This window comes from Hemitrygon akajei, chromosome 3 (genome assembly GCF_048418815.1).
Source record: "Hemitrygon akajei chromosome 3, sHemAka1.3, whole genome shotgun sequence".
NCBI classification, from domain to species: Eukaryota; Metazoa; Chordata; class Chondrichthyes; order Myliobatiformes; family Dasyatidae; genus Hemitrygon; species Hemitrygon akajei.
Genome location: NC_133126.1, coordinates 186,280,178 through 186,297,358, shown reverse-complemented (window position 1 = coordinate 186,297,358; position 17,181 = coordinate 186,280,178). Strand labels below are relative to the sequence as shown.

General features: G+C 40.4%; 1 protein-coding gene across 1 annotated transcript in view; it reads right to left on the bottom strand.

Moving 5' to 3' along the window:
• rnf13 (ring finger protein 13) overlaps positions 1-17,181 on the bottom strand; it is a 265,621-nt gene that overhangs the window by 189,698 nt on the left and 58,742 nt on the right. The window contains exons 2-3 of the mRNA XM_073041583.1: positions 11,353-11,490; positions 9,819-9,899 (exon numbers count right to left, since the gene is read on the bottom strand). Coding sequence (XP_072897684.1) covers positions 9,819-9,899; positions 11,353-11,466 — 195 coding nt within the window. The 5' untranslated portion in view covers positions 11,467-11,490. The remainder of the gene's footprint in view (positions 1-9,818; positions 9,900-11,352; positions 11,491-17,181) is intronic.

The following is a 17,181-nucleotide window of genomic DNA, read 5'->3' as shown; positions in this document are numbered from 1 at the left end:
TCAGTTGTTATTCAGACTAAACATCAGAATGGTGAAGAAATGTGATTTAAGTGGCTTTGACCATGGAATTATTGTTGGTGCCAGACAGGGTGGTTTGAGTATCTCAGACACTGCTGATTGATTTAAAAAAAAACACACACACAACATTCTCCAGCGTTTACAGAGAATGGTGCAAAACAAAAAATGTCCCGTGAGTGACAGTTCAGTGGGTAAAACCACCCACAGAAATGCAAGTTTAAAGGAGAATGGCCAGACTGGTTCAACCTGACAGGAAGATGACAGTGACTCAAATAACCAAGCAGTGGTGTGCAGAAGTGCATCTCTTATCACACCAAACCTTGAAGTGGATGGGTTACAGCAGCAGAACAACATGAACAAACACTCAGTGGCCACTTCATTAGTTACTTCCTGTACCTACTAAAGTGACAACTGATTGTATACTTGGTTCTGGCAAATGGAGACACCACTTTGAGACTTACCCCTACTTTCCCCATCTGCTTCCATCCATCACCTACTAGCTCTTGTCCCACCCTCTCCTCGTGCTTTTACGCACAGACCTCACAAACAATCTTCTTCCTCAGTCCTGATGCAAGAACTTGACCAGAAACATTGGCAGTAACACACAGAAAATGCTGGAGGAACTCAGCAGGTCAGGCAGCAACTGACTAGAAACTCTAGGATACACTGACAGAGCCTGCAATTTACAGCTTGGCGATTGAGTGATTTAGCGCTTTGCTGGCTCAGAGAAGATTCCAGGAAGCGAGCATGTACTTAGACGGCCTGGATGCAAAGAAACTTCAAGACAGGGTGCAAGCCGATGTTCAACTCCATTTCACCATTTAAAGCATCGAGGAAGACCGAGATATTGAGGTTGAGTGCAGAAGGCAAGCAAGAGTTGCTACGCCAACTGCTTGCCTTTTGATTGCTGTGGGAGAAGGAATCTGTGAGCAGCCTATTACTGTGTGGCTCGCCATGGCAGGCGGGTATGCCTCTCTGCCTCATGTAGCGTTCCTCTCTTTCAATGAATGTCAGTGATATGGTAGGACGGTATCATGGTTCTGCACTTACGGATTAGATAACTGTGTTTTTGGACTGTGGAGCTTTTCAGATCCATGGTATTTATATTGTGTTTTTTAAAATTGCCCGTTCCTTTTGTGTCTTGCTGTGCGAGGGGTGTTTAAGCGGTGATGCTCTGTTAGTTTTTTGGCATGGGGGAGGGATTGTTTTTTTGGGGGCGATGTTCCTGTTCCATTTTGTGCGGGGTGAGGGGGATTTTGGGGGGGGGGGGGGTTGATGATCGGGATGCCGCTCTTTTTTGTATGGGTGGGTTTGATGTTTCTCTCTGGAATGACTTTCATGTTCTTTGTTTTGTGGCTATCTGGAGAAATACAAATTTCAGAGTTGTATATGGGTACTGCTTTAATAATAAATGAAGCTCTGAACCTTCTGCCCTCACAGACACTACTTGACCTGCTGAGTTCTTCCAGTGTTGCCTTTTCCAGACCCACATCAAAAGTCCCTCATCTTTGTAAAATTATATGGAACCCTACGGACTGTAATATGCCCAGATGGGAGGTGGAGATGCTGCTTCTCAAGCTCACATTCCATCTTATTACAGCAGAACAGAAGGCCACAAATACATAGGTTTCAGTGGGAGTTAATATAGAGAATTAACATAGCAAGCAGTAGAAAACTTGTTCTTCCCTGTAGACCAAACAGATTATCCTCCAATATTTTCAGTCACCCAACACATATCTCGTTTATCCAACAATGGAGACTACACACAGTGGCCACTTCATTTGGTGAACCTCTGCTCGTTAATGATCAGTCAATCATGTGGCAGCAACTCAATGCATAAAAGCATGCAGACATTGTCAAGAGGTTCAGTTGTTGTTCAGACCAAACATCAGAATGGGGCAAAATGTGCTCCAAGTGACTTTTACCGTGGAATGATTGTTGGTGCCAGATGGAAACTGCTGATCTTCTAGGATTTTCACACACAACAGTCTCTAGAGCAGAAGTTCCTAACCTGGAATCCACAGACCCCTTGGTTAATGGTAGGGGTCCATTGCATAAAAAAAGTTGGGAACCCCTGCTCAAGTTTACAGAGAACTGTGCGAGAAACAAAACACATCCATTGAGTCCTGCCGTAGGGTTTCAGCCCAAAACGTCAACTGTACTTTTTTTCCATAAATGCTGCCTGGCCTGCTGGGTTCCTCCAGCACTTTGTATGTGTGTTGTTCCACTAAGCACCAGTTCTGTGAGTGAAAACACCTTGTTAAATGAGAGAGGTCAGAGGAGAATGGCCAGACTGGTTCAAGCTGACAGGAAGGCAAATGCAACTCAAATAACCACATCTTGCAATAGTGTGTGCAGAAAAGCATCCTCTGAACACACAACACGTCGAACCTTGAAGTAAATGGACGTCAACAGTAGAAGACCACAAACATACGCTCAGTGGCCATTTTATTAGATGCAAGGGGTACCCAATAAAGTAGCCACTGAGTGTATATTGTAAAAAAACTGAATGTTATAAACTAGATTGGAATCACTGCTTCACCTGGAAAAGATTATCTGGGAAAGGAAGGTGTAAAACCATTTGCACCTCCTACAGTTCCAAAGGAATGCACAGTAAGTGGTGAAAAGGTTTGTGGGAAATGGAGGAGCAAACTAGAATCAAAATGTTCCTTCAAAATACCAGAAAGGGAAAGGAAAGCATCCTTCGCAACATGGGGAAAACAGATTTTAAGTATGAGCACAGTACTTGTATTTTGCAAGGTCAAAGCAGAGCTTGATGTAATCACGTACAAATGTAAGAAAAAATTCTCCCCTCCCCCTTTCTTTTCTCATTCTGGCTTCCCTCTTACACCTTCTCTTCTCTTCACCTGCCTTATCACTTCCCTCTGGTGCCCTTCCTCCTTCCTTTTGGCCCATGGTCCACTCTCCTCTCCCATCAGATTCTTTTTTCTTCAGCCTTTTCCATCTATTGCCTCCCAGCTTTATACTTTATCCCACCACCCCCCAATCTTCCCCTCACTTTGCTTCACATCACCTGCCAGCTTGTACTCTTTCCCACCTCCCCCCACAATTCTGGCTTCTTACCCCTTCATTTCTAGTCCTGAAGGGTCGTAGCCATAATGTCAATTGTTTACTTCCATCCATACATGCTGCCTGACCTCCTGAGTTCCTCCAGCATTTTGTGTGTTACTCTGGATTTCCAGCATCTCCAGAATCACTTGTACAAATGTAAGAACAAGGGCCTCACTAAGTACATTAATCCTATGGATCACACAATTACTCCCACCCTTCTCTTGAGATTTCTATATTCTGCCTCTAAGGATATAATCCACTGCAATTTCCAGAGGAAATGGAAGTCAGCCCAGATGACTGATTGCACAGCTCAGCTGTTGGCCTTGGACATCAGTTGCACATCTTACACTGAAACCATGAGTCCTTCATGTTCAAAGACCAATTTCCTTCCTGCAATCCTACTTTTTGCTTCTTGGCTATTAAGTTCTATGAGTAGAATATGGGTCTGAAGAGCTGGGGCATGGTCTGAGTAGAATCTAGTCAGTCCATGCCCCAGCTATTTGGACCCATATTCACAGCCTCTTCAGGTAATCAACATAACAAGGATGGAACAAAGAATCTGTTCAACCAGAGGCCAAAAAGGAAGATTGGACTGGCCATTGACATCCTATCTTATCTATAGGCTCATGGAAACTCTCTGTAGAGGTGACATAATCCACATGCATGGAAGCTATGACCCAAATGTCTCATAGAAACATAGAAAATAGGTGCAGGAGTAGGCCATTCAGCCCTTCGAGTCTGCACCGCCATTCAGTATGATCACGGCTGATCATCCAACTCAGAACCCTGTACCTGCCTTCTCTCCATACCCCCTGATCCCTTTAGCCACAAGGGCCATATCTAACTCACTCTTAAATATAGCCAATTGCATGGGAGTGTCACCTCTTGAACCTCCATCCTTCCTAAGGGATTCAGCAAGACTGGTGAGAAAGTATAGCCTTATCTAATTTCATATCTGATTAAACCAGTTCTTACCCTTAATTTGGACCACACTATCAGAATCAAATTTATTATCACTAGCCTATGTCATGAAACTTGCAATATAATACAAAAATTATAAATGAATACAAAAAGAAAGCAAAATGAGGTAGCATTCATGAGCTATTCAGAAATTTGATGGAGGAGGGTAAGAAGCAGTTTGTAAACTGCTGAGTGTGTGTCGTCAGGTTCCTGTATCTCCTTCCTGATGGTAGTAATGAGAAGAGGGCATGTCTTGAATGATAGGAGTCCTTAATGATGGTTGCCACCTTCTTGAGTCATCACCTTTTGAAGATATCCACAATGGCTAGTTGCCCATAATGTGGTTGGCTGAGTTTGTAATCTTCTGCAGTTTTTTTTTCTAATGCTATGCATTGGCACCTCCATACACAAGAACACAAGAAATAGGAGCAGGAATAGGCCATCTGGTCTGCGAAGCCTGCTTTGCCATTCAATAAGATCATGGCTGATCTAGCCATGGACTCATCTCCACCTACCTGCCTTTTCCCCATAACCCTTAATTCTCCTACTATGCAAAAATCTATCCAATTTTGTCTTAAATATGTTTACTGAGGTAGTCTACACTACTTCATTGGACAGAGAATTCCAGATTCACCAGCATCTGGGAAAAGCAGTTCCTCCTCATCTCCGTCCTAAATCTACTCCCCCGAATCTTGAGGCTATGTCCCCTAATTCTGATTTCACCTACCAGCGGAAACGACTTTCCTGCCTCCATCTTATCTATCCCTTTCATAATTTTATGTTTCTAAAAGATCTCCTCTCATTCAGATGGTAACGCAACCAGTTGGAATGTTTTTCCACACGATACCCATGGTATATATGCCATGAAAAGTATGTTTTTGCAGGAGCAGCACAGTACATTACAAGATGACAACAAACCTAACTTAACAAACTTAAATTAAGACAGATATGCACAAAATATACAGAAAAATATTGGTATTGGTTTATTAGTGACTTACATACCAAGATACAATGAAGAGCTCGTCTTTCATACTATCCATACAGATCAAAACATTACACAGCGCACTGAGGTAGAACAAGGTAAAACAATAACAGTACTGAATAACAATAAAGGGCTATGTGGTAGGAACATCCTGGGCAGTTCCTGGAGTAGCTTACATGCACGGCACAACATTGTGGGCCGAAGGGCCTGTAATGTGCTGTAGATTTCTATGTTTCACCAGTGACATACCAAGATCTTATCCAACTGCAGATTCCCTCCCCAAACGCAATACGAGTTAAAATGTCCTTTACAAAAGACTGCTCCAGTAGTATCAGCCTAAATTATATGTTCACATCTCCAGGATGGGACTGACCACAACTTTCCAAATGAGGCAGGAGTGCTACTGCCATGCAAAAATTAGCACCATCTTCCCCCTCCCACCCTCCATCACCACTCTCTTCCCGCCCCGTCAACTAAAAACTTTTCAATGACTATAGTAGCACAGAAATATGACAGATCTTTTTATAGTTTGGAAATTTGCTCATTAGCAGCACTGTTCTCATTATTGGTCCAATCAGTTTTATAATTATTTTTACTGGACTGTTGCCTAATAATCAAACTCTTTAGCTTTACTCCAACAATACATGTGGTAAAAGAAGGCTACCACATCAATCTAACATGCAGATTAGCACAACTAAATATACAATTGTTATTTACTTGCAGTTGACAAGATCTCTCTAATGAATGCAATAACCTATATAGAAAGAAAACATACAAAATTCTCACATCCATTATTCATAGTTGGAAAGATAAATTTGGCTGAATCTCACATGGGTGGCTGCAGCGGTTAGGATCATTTGGCTTATTATAGCATATTGCTGTTGCATGTGCCATTAGCAATCAAAGACGGCTGAACCTTCTTTTCCTAAGGACTCACTTTATTAGCAGGGCCAAATGATCTTACTTTCAAGACATCCATGACATTCACAAAAAAAGTATCCCCCGTGCCATCACATTAAATGCAGAATGTAAACAAGGAATGATTTTCCTTTTAACGAGTTTATGAATAATGAGACCTGTAACACAATTTCAGCTTTTGCAACACCCTATTGTCATGCATCACCATTCAGAGACAAAAGAGAAAGTGACTACCACCACAATCCCCAAGTACTTCCTAGATTACAATATAAATTTTTAATTTTCTACATCAATCGAGTCATTACAAATATAATACTAACTTGAATCAAATCAATGATTTTAGCATTATAGAATAATTTTGCTAAAAGTAGAGTTATTAAATAACTGATGTAATGTAAAAAATCATATGAATGACCTATTAATATTGCTGTGCAGAAGATGGCTGATCCAATTACCCATGCAGAGTTCACACTATCAAATTTTAATTTCAAACAGAGTTAACCAAAGGAGAAGTAAAGTCCTCCAAAAAGGAAAACAGCACACCCCACCGAGCATCATGAGTAGCAGCATTCATGTCCAACTCCCTTCTGAGCAGAGGAAGCACAGAAGAAAAACGCTGAAACTAGCAATCAATTGTAATATTTGTAAAAATTCAATTATTCCCTGTCAAATTGAAAAGTCTACCATATAACATCATGTGTACTGCAATAATTGCCTGGATAACAAAGCAAACAGCAGAAATGACTCCATGGGACAGAGACTAGACTATTCCTTGCATATTGAAACATCATATTGAGTTTATTTCTGACACTCTACCTTTGCTCCATATCCTCTGCCTAATTAAAAGTCCACCTCACAATATGAAAATCTCAGTTGATCCCCAACATCTGAAACTTTTTGGCAGAAACAAATCTCCAAGATCTGTTAGAATGAAAAAGATTTCCAATCTGATCAATCTCTAACCTTTTAGGTTTTATTCCTTTATACAATATTCAGGCAGTGAAAAAATACAATTTTATTTTGTTAAAATATACAATTAAGTATTTATTACTTTGAAAACTTGTCTTGATGATACTTACTAAACTTGGGACAAGACAAAATCAAGTTGTTACCATCTACCCATAAATTAAAATTAATTCATTATAAAGCTGTAACTGCTTCTGTGGATGGGTTATACAAGTAGCTTGTAAATGGTGCTAGCTAAGTACTGAAACCAAATTTTCATTCAAACCCTTGTGTCACTCGAAAAGCCGGTGAAGAAAATATAGCAGAACCAAAAATTAATTTCTCTCCAAAGTGGTCATTTGGTTCAACTTTGGCTTTTAGTAGCAGGAATCAGCCATTCTGTCCCATGTGTCTGCTCTCACATTTATGGCTAACCTTCCATTGCAGCCACCTTTCCCTCTATCCATCTCAAATCCCTTGATTCCCTTAATATCCAAAAGGCACATCTGTCTTCTTCTCACCAGCATCGAGAAGATTCATTACCCACAAGATTGAAAAAGTCTTCTCATAAGACCATAGGAGCAGAATTAAGCCATTTGACCCACCAAATCTGCTCTGCCATTCTATCATGGCTGATATAATACTGCCCTCTACTCCATTCTCCTGCCTTCTCTCCATAACCTTTGGCACCCTTACTATCAAGAAACTATCATCCTCTGCTGTAAATATATCTAATGAATGGCCTCCATAGCAGTCTGTGGCAAAGTATTCCACATATTCACCACCCTCCAGCTAAAGAAATTCTGCCTTATCTCTGTTCTAAAGGGACGTCCTTCTATTCTGAGGCTATGTCCTCTGGTCCTAAACTCCCTCATTATAGGAATTATTCTCTCCACATCCACTCTACCTAGGCTGTTCAATATCCACCCTCATTCTTCTAAACTCCAGCGAATACAGGCCAGCGCCATCAAATGTTCCTTGTAAGTTAACCATTCATTCCTGTGATCATTCATCTGCCATAAACAGTCAGCATTATGAATGTGACAAACAGTTCTGAACATCCCAGCCAAAAGAAACATCATCCGTAAACCTACTCTGTCAAGCTCCAATAATTTTGTATGCTTCATTAACATTACTACTCATTCTTCTAAACTCATAACCATAGACATCACAGGACAATTCTCCCATCTTAGTAACCAAATCAGGTGAACATTCATTGCAGCTCCCTTATCCTAATTTAGAGCCTTTCTTGAGTTGGCAGAACACACTGTGTAATATTCTAGATGAGGTCTGAATAAAATCCTGCACAATGCAGCAAGGTGACTCTACTCATGCGCAAGCCCTCTTAAAATAAAGATCCATCACTGTCATTGTTTTAATTATCTGTGGGTATATCTTCAATGACTGATATACAAGGACCTCTGAGCACCTTTCAATCTCTCAATCCAAACTACTGCTCTTTTCTTGAACTTTTTATCCATGTAGATACCTATCCTTTTTCTATATTTTTTCTACTGTGTCCTAATACATTCCAAGAGGGCAAAGCCTCAGAATACAAGGACATCCATTTAGACCAGATATAAGGAATTTCTTCAGCTAGAGAGTGGTGAAAATGTGGAATTCCTTGCTACAGACAGCTGTGGAGGTCAGTCATTGGGTACATTTAAAACTGAGGTTGATAAATTCTTGATTAGTAAGGGCATCAAAGGTTACAGAGAGAAGGCAGGAGGATGAGGTTGACAGGGATAATAAATCAGCAACAATGGAATGGCAAAGCAGACTTGATAGTCTGAATGGCCTAATTCTACTCCTATGATTTATGGTCTTAATCAGTTAGCCTTCCCTTTTTGCTTCTCTGGACCATCCACGGAAGGCACATCGGCATACATGTACTTTGATAATAAATTTACTTTATATTTTGATATCACCTCCTCAGCCAAATCAATGTCAACTGAACAGCTGGAGTCCGAACACCAACTCCTGTAGCATCACACTAATTCTAGTCTCCCCATTAAAAAATGGCCAATTTATTCTATCTGTTTCTTGTCTGTAAACCAAGTGCTCCAATTTTTTGATTAAAGACAAAAACTGACTACCACTAAATTGAGAACGAATACAGAAAAGAACATAACAATTTTGAGAAACCATGTTAATGATTTTTCATAATTTTGCTCTGAAAGATTACTTCAGAATCACAGAACATTTACAACGCAGAACATAATAGTTTTCACGTTATACCTGTGTCAATCATTAAAGAGCTACTTTATCTAATTCTATTTAATTGGATTAAATGACCTGCAGGGTTGCAAACACCTCAAATACATATTCAAGTACTACTGAAATGAAATTAGGGTTTTTAGCTTCTACCATCCTTTCATGCATTAACTATCTGACCACTGAGGAATATTTACCTCATCTCCCCTCTAATCCTTTTACCAACTACTGTCTACCGTGGTTTTTGACATCTCTGCCAAGAGAAATCAGTCCTATCCATTCAACTTCACTGGTCACCTCAGCTTTATACAATATAGTTACCAGAATCAGAATATATTATATACTTAATGTCATTCAGTACTTTTCTCTACATTTACTTATCATGTATTTCATTGTACTGCTGCCGTTAAGTTAAATTTCACAACATATGCCAGTGATATTAAATCTGATTCCGATTCTGAAAATATCCTAGAAACAATCCATAACAAAAGTTTCACCAAGCTGCTTAAGGAGCTACCACAGCAGGTGAGAACACATTTTCATTTTAAGATACAGCTACAGAACAGGATGGAGAATCAGATACTTGGCAAGGAATTGACAGAGTTTATGACTCATCAACAGGAAGAAACAGATTGATGGGATTTTACTCTGAATTGACAATTTTCTCAAAACCCCTTCACTAATCCACTAATAAATTACAATATTTTACCTTTAAACCATCTTTAGGAAGGCGGTAACCAAATCTTGCTGGGAGATCCTCAAAATTCTGTGTTTGATTATCAATGGAATACTGAAAAAAAAATTCATCCAAAGAATTAGAACCCCAGATAGTCAAGCTAACAATTAAATTTGTATTTATATTTAGACACAAAGCTGGTCATATTAAAATGTGCAAATTGACCCTATAACAATGTGGGGAAAAAACATTTTGAAGTGTCAGTACATCCCAAAGCACTTTACAGTCAATTATCTATTTTCTTCAAATACATGGGAAACCCTACTGTCAATCTGAATACAGCAAGGTCCCACAAACAGCAGTGATAAAATAATCATTTAAAATCATTAACTGAGGAATAAATATTGACCCAAGTCAGCAGGAAAATATACCCACTCTTCTTTGAAAGTGCTATGAGATTTTTCCATCTAGAAGTGTTTCATGATCAGACAAACAAAAATCAAAATGCATGTTTTAATTAAGATACATCTTAAAATGGTGATAATCATCATTTATATATTTATTCCTGGGATTACAGGCAGCATAAAAAGAACTATTTTAGGCTTTCCTGAGCACAATCACTCTCTTCTGGAACCATGGATAACTATCCCACTCAGATTTTGTGTATTCAGAGATGGCTGAAGAAACTAAAGCAGGAAACACACTTCCACACGTGGGGCTTGTGATAACTCACTAGACGGAAAGGCTAGCAGCTTATGTGGTAGAACACTCCCTCATTACTTACACTTTGTCTCTAAGGAATTGTGAATCATGGCTTCAGAGCTCTCAATATCACCCCAAATGTTACCTCTTCCAGCAGTCATGGGCTAAATATTCTTACGAGTCGCTAGGAATGTTGCATTTCTTCAATGAGATTTTGAGTACATCCTTGAATCTTTTCCTATTTGCCTGGTAGTTGTTCTCACCATTGAGATTAAAATGGAGAGCTCATTTCAGAAGTCTGACATTAGGAATGCTAGTGACATTTCTTGTACAACATAACTATAACTAGGCCCTCAAAATTTGGGACTCAAGCCTGGGCGAAGACACCAGCATTAGTTTGTTTAGTGTTGGTGATTTGCGTCAAGTCAGAGATCTTCACCTTCAAATACCCTTCACTGATGAATTCAAGATCCTCAACCAGACTTGGGTTGATTGATGGAAAAAGGATACTCAAAGACCACGATCTGAAGTGGAAAATCTAACACAAGGAATGGGACTGTGGTTAATGTGCCTCAGGTGGCAATGGAAGTCTTCAAGTACATGTGGACCATTTTGATTACCCCAAAAATAAAACAATCATCATGATCATACACTCGAAACCAGAAATTCTCAATTGTACTAAATGCAATTCACAGGTTAATATGGTGAATACCAGAACCCTTAGATTGTAGGCCCACAATTCAACCACTGCAGTATCGCCCAAACTCAACTTCATTGAGCAAACCGATCATTCCTCCCTTCTCAACTCAATCACTGATGCCAACATTTTGCAATTTATTTTATTTTGAAAAAGGGTCATACTTACTGCTAGAATGTCACCTTCCACAGGCCACAGATGGAGCAAAGCAATAAAATACACCATGAAGCTCACATGAATCTGTGAGGCAGATAAAATCAATAATCCCAACGACAAAATCATCTTCAGAAGTAGTTGTTACCACACCTATTCAAGAGAACAAAAGAACAAATAAGAAATATTATATTTGGACATATCATCAGAGCAGCACAGTACCATAGTGATCGGCATAATTGCTTTACAGCACCAGCTGTAAGATTGGGGTTTGATTCCTGTTTCTGTCTGTAAGGAGTTTATCCATTCTCCCAGTGACCACATGAATTTCCTCCCACATTCCAAAGATGTATGGTTAGGGTTCATGAGTTGCACGTATGCTACTTTGCTGCCAAAAATGCGTCGACACGTATGGGCTGCCCAGCACAATCCTCACTTAATTGATTTAATGCAAGCGATACATTTCATTGTATGTTCTGATGTACAAGTGACAAATAAAGCTAATCTTTTCATAGCTCTAGCAGTCATTGATACATGGACAAGAGTTTATTACTGTACAGTGGAATGAACAAAGTAGTGTGCCACAGGATTACAGTGTGGGAGTCCAGCTAGAATGAAAGGGAAATAAAGAGACTGATGACAAAGTAGTGATTCAAAGGAATAGTCAAGTGAACAATAATAAATTTCAAAGTTTAATTACATCACATCCAAATGAAATTGATATCCAAGCTTTAAAAAAAAAAGCAGTAAAGAGGCACTAAATCAGAACTATGTGGCTGAATGGAGTGCAGGTAAGAAAGAGTCTGTATGTGAACAGGATTAGAAAAAAAAGCAGCTTTGCTGCAAAGTACCGATAAAGACTCAGTTAATAAATCTGAAATAGGAATTTCAGGTTTGTATTTTAACTTGCAGTGCCTCCAAGAGGACCACAATCTTGTCATGGTTTGGAAGCTTGCATGCTCCAATGACCCAAGAGCAATGCTGGCTGGAGTCAGGGCTTTATGCTTTGGCTCTTGGTAGGTCAAAGGGTAGAGGCCAGACTAAGAGTGGTCCACCAGTCCTCCAGGTTTGGGGATTCAGCTCAGGCTAACAACACTCACTGGTAGAACAAAACTGTTACAGAAACAGCAATGAAGAATCCTTCTTCATCTGAGTGCAACAGTATTCCTGAGTCTCCATCCGGGACAGTACTGAAAACAGAAAGGAAGCTACTGACATGAAGGAAGCTCTGAACACTGCCAGAGAAGGAGGACCTTGATTGCTGAATATGTACACAACGCTGGAAGAACTCAACGGGTCAGGCAGCATCCGTGAGAAAAGTGTAGCCAATGTTTCGGGCCAAGACCATCTCAGCCCGAAATGTTGGCTACTCTTTTCTCACGGATGCTGCCTGACCTGCTGAGTTCTTCCAGCGTTGTGTACGTATTCTTTGATCCATAGCATCTGCAGTTGTATTTTTGTGTTTGGACCTTGATTGCTGCCTTAAATGTCATCAGCGTATTGGGTAGTAAGTAACCTGCAGTGAGCAAAATGAACACAAAGTACTGGAATAAGGCATTAATAAGACTGACAGTAGTTTTCCATCCACATTAAGCAGTGAAGGTTTAATAGTGTAAGACTGATTGTGGCTGCACTAAAGAGATGAAGATTACTCAAAAGCAATAACATTGGCAACAAGCTCAAGTTTACTGTCATTCAACCATATACATATATGCCACCAAACAAAACAATGTTCTTCCAAACTAAGTTGCACAACATAGTACATATAACCCACACACAATACACAAGGTAATATTACCACCAAAAGACAGTATTGTTAACTACTACCCTGTAGCCATGTTGCATCCTGTGTCCAGAACATTTCTAAATTAACTGGGTTTAATTATCTTTCAAAAGAAATTAAGGAGGCCAGTTCATTAAAATGGTTCAAATATTTTGCAGAGCAAACACGAGGAAATCTGCAGATGCTGGAAATTCAAACAACAACACACACAAAATGCTGGTAGAACACAGCAGGCCAGGCAGCATCTATAGGGAGAAGCACTGTCGACGTTTCGGGCTGAGACCCTTCATCAGGACTAACCGAAAGGAAAGATAGTAAGAGATTTGAAAGTAGGAGGGGAGGGGGAAATGCGAAATGATAGGAGAAGACCGGAGGGGGTGGGATGAAGCTAAGAGCTGGAAAGGTGATTGGCGAAAGTGATACAGAGCTGGAGAAGGGAAAGGATCATGGGACGGGAGGCCTCAGGAGAAAGAAAGCGGGGGGGGGGGGGAGCACCAGAGGGAGATGGAGAACAGGCAAACAACTAAATATGTCAGGGATGGGGTAAGAAGGGGAGGAGGGGCATTATCGGAAGTTAGAGAAGTCAATGTTCATGCCATCAGGTTGGAGGCTACCCAGCCGGTATATAAGGTGTTGTTCCTCCAACCTGAGTTTGGATTCATTTTGACAATGGAGGAGGCCATGGATAGACATATCAGAATGGCATGAACATTGACTTCTCTAACTTCTGTTAATGCCCCTCCTCCCCTTCTTACCCCATCCCTGACATATTTAGTTGTTTGCCTGTTCTCCATCTCCCTCTGGTGCTCCCCCTCCCCCCGCTTTCTTTCTCCTGAGGCCTCCCGTCCCATGATCCTTTCCCTTCTCCAGCTCTGTATCACTTTCGCCAATCACCTTTCCAGCTCTTAGCTTCATCCCACCCCCTCCGGTCTTCTATCATTTCGCATTTCCCCCTCCCCCCACTACTTTCAAATCTCTTACTATCTTTCCTTTCGGTTAGTCCTGACGAAGGGTCTCGGCCCGAAACGTCGACAGCACTTCTCCCAAATATTTTTGAAAAATAATACTGTACTAAATGAACAAGCGGACAGCTCTACTTCACGGACAGATTGTTTTCTCTCAAATTGTTAAATTAATTGCTGAACCCAACAACAAATGCATTGCCATAAGCTCACAATTTGGACAAGTCCTAGGAGATTTCTCCATATCATGTTATAAAGTCTTGAGATACAAGAGACTGTGATGCTAGAATCTGGAACAAAAAGAATCATTCATTGAGACCCTGCATCAGAACTGTAAGTGTGGAGGGAAGATGGAGGAAGTTAAGAGAAGAGGTGAGACAGAGGTCAGTAAGTGATGGGAGAAAGCTACTGAGGCATGGAATGACAGGCAGATGGAAGCAGATAGGAAGGAGAAAGGAAGTGAGCTTTTAAGTATTCCCTCATGATGGCTTACTACCTCTAGGATTTTGCAGTTTCTGGGCAATTTGACCAATGTGGAAACCACAAACTACTCTACAGATGAGAAAGGCTGTGCCCAATGGGATAGTTAGTGAGGGGTTACACTTCTTCCATTATTTATTTTACTTCGATGACCCAAAACTACCATTCCGTGCCAATGGGTTTTGGGACTGCCTGGTAAAGGAAGCCACTGAAATAAAACTAAAGGAAAAGAATTTTAACAAAATCAAAGGTCTCATTCCAGGAATTTGATTGTAAACAAGGTGGGAGGGCAGAAGCCTAATTGAATGAGGACTAACCAATTAAGAAGAACAGACAATGGGGGTACAAATACCACCGGACCAGACATGCCCAGGAATCATCCCTGAAGAAGATGGCAGAGTTTGTCTTCAAAACATCAGTCATAATCAATAGCTGGAAGCCTGAGATGAGTTTATTTATCTGGTAACTTCTTTCCACAACAGAGCTTAGAACATAGCATCTGTTTTGAGAGTAAGGCATGGAGCATGCAAACAACTTGGCTGGCACACATTTCAAGATTTAAGATTGTTCATGTCTTTTCCAATACACAAGTGTAAAGGATAACAAAATAATTGTTACTCTAGATCTAATACAGCACAAAAAATACAATAAGATAAAGAACACAATAATAAAAAACACGATAAATATAAATTCATAATATATTGTATACTTTGATTGTATGTCCAAGGCACAGGAGTTGCTGCACATAAGGTGACTCTGACAGGAAACTGTAAGTAGTGGTGGATGGGGGTATGGAGGGCTAGGTTAGTGCGTGAAGGTGTTTGTTGATCAGCCTTACTGTTTGGGGAAAGCAACTGCTTGAGTCTGGTGGCCCTGGCATGGATGCTACACAACCTCCTCCCTGATCGGAATGGAACAAGCAGTCCATGAACAGAGTGGGTGACATCCTTCATGATGTTACTTGGTATTTTCCTGACACCTTTCTATATGTACAGTGGCATGCAAAAGTTTGGGCACCCCTGGTCAAAATTTCTGTTACTGTGAATAGCTAAGCGAGTAAAAGATTACCTGATTTCCAAAAGGTATAAAGTTAAAGATGACACATTTCTTTAATATTTTAAGCAAGATTACTTCTTTTTATTTCCATCTTTTACAGTTTCAAAACAACAAAAAAGGAAAAAGGCCTGAAGTAAAAGTTTGGGCACCCTGCATGGTCAGTACTTAGCAGCACCCCCTTTGGCAACTATCACAGCTTGTAAATACTTTCTGTAGCCAGCTAAGAGTCTTTCAATTCTTGTTTGGGGGATTTTCACCCATTCTTCCTTGCAAAAGGCTTCTAGTTCTGTGAGATTCTTGCATGCACTGCTCTTTTGAGGTCTATCCACAGATTTTTGATGATGTTTAGGTCGGAGGACTGTGAGGGCCATGGCAAAACCTTCAGCTTGCACCTCTTGAAGTAGTCCATTGTGGATTCTGAGGTGTGTTTAGGATCATTATCCTGTTGTAGAAGCAACCCTCTTTTCATCTTCAGCTTTTTTTTTACATACAATGTGATGTTTGCTTCCAGAATTTGCTCATATTTAATTGAATTCATTCTTCCTTCAACCAGTGAAATGTTCCTCATGCCACTGGCTGCAACACAAACCCAAAGCATGATTGATCCACTCCCATGTTTAACAATTGGAGAGGTGTTCTTTTCATGAAATTCTGCACCCTTTTTTCTCCAAACATACCTTTGCTCATTGCCGACAAGAAGTTCGATTTTAACTTCATCAGTCCACAGGACTTGTTTCCAAAATGCATCAGGCTTGTTCAGATGTTCCTTTGCAAACTTCTGACGCTGAATTTTGTGGTGAGGACACAGGAGAGGTTTTCTTCTGATGACTATTCCATGAAGGTCATATTTGTGCAGTTGTCGCCGCACAGTAGAACAGGGCGCCACCACTGCAGAGTCTGCTAAATCTTCCTGAAGGACTTTTGCAGTCAAACAGGGGTTTTGATTTGCCTTTCTAGCAATCCTACGAGCAGTTCTCTCAGAAAGTTTTCTTGGTCTTCCAGACCTTAACTTGACCTCCAACGTTCCTGTTAACTGCCATTTCTTAATTACATTACGAACTGAGGAAACGGCTACCTGAAAACGCTTTGCTATCTTCTTATAGCCTTCTCCTGCTTTGTGGGCATCATTTATTTTAATTTTCAGAGAGTTAGGCAGCTGCTTAGAGGAGCCCATGGCTGCTGATTGTTGGGACAAGGTTTGAGGAGTCAGGGTATTTATAAAGCTTTGAAATTTGCATCACCTGGCCTTTCCGAATGATGAGTGTGAACAAGCCATAGCCCTAACAAGCTAATTACCGGTAAGGTCTGAGACCTTGATAAAAGTTATCTGAGAGCTCAAATCTCCTGGGGTGCCCAAACTTTTGCATGATGCTCCTTTCCTTTTTTTCACTCTAAAATTGTACAAAACAAAAATAATACCCTAATCTTGCTTAAAATGTTGAAAAGAATGTTTGATCTTTAACTTTATGACTTTTGGAGATCAGTTCATCTTCTACTCACAGTAACAGAAATTTTGATCGGGATGCCCAAATTTCTGCATGACTTATGGTACAAGACCATAAG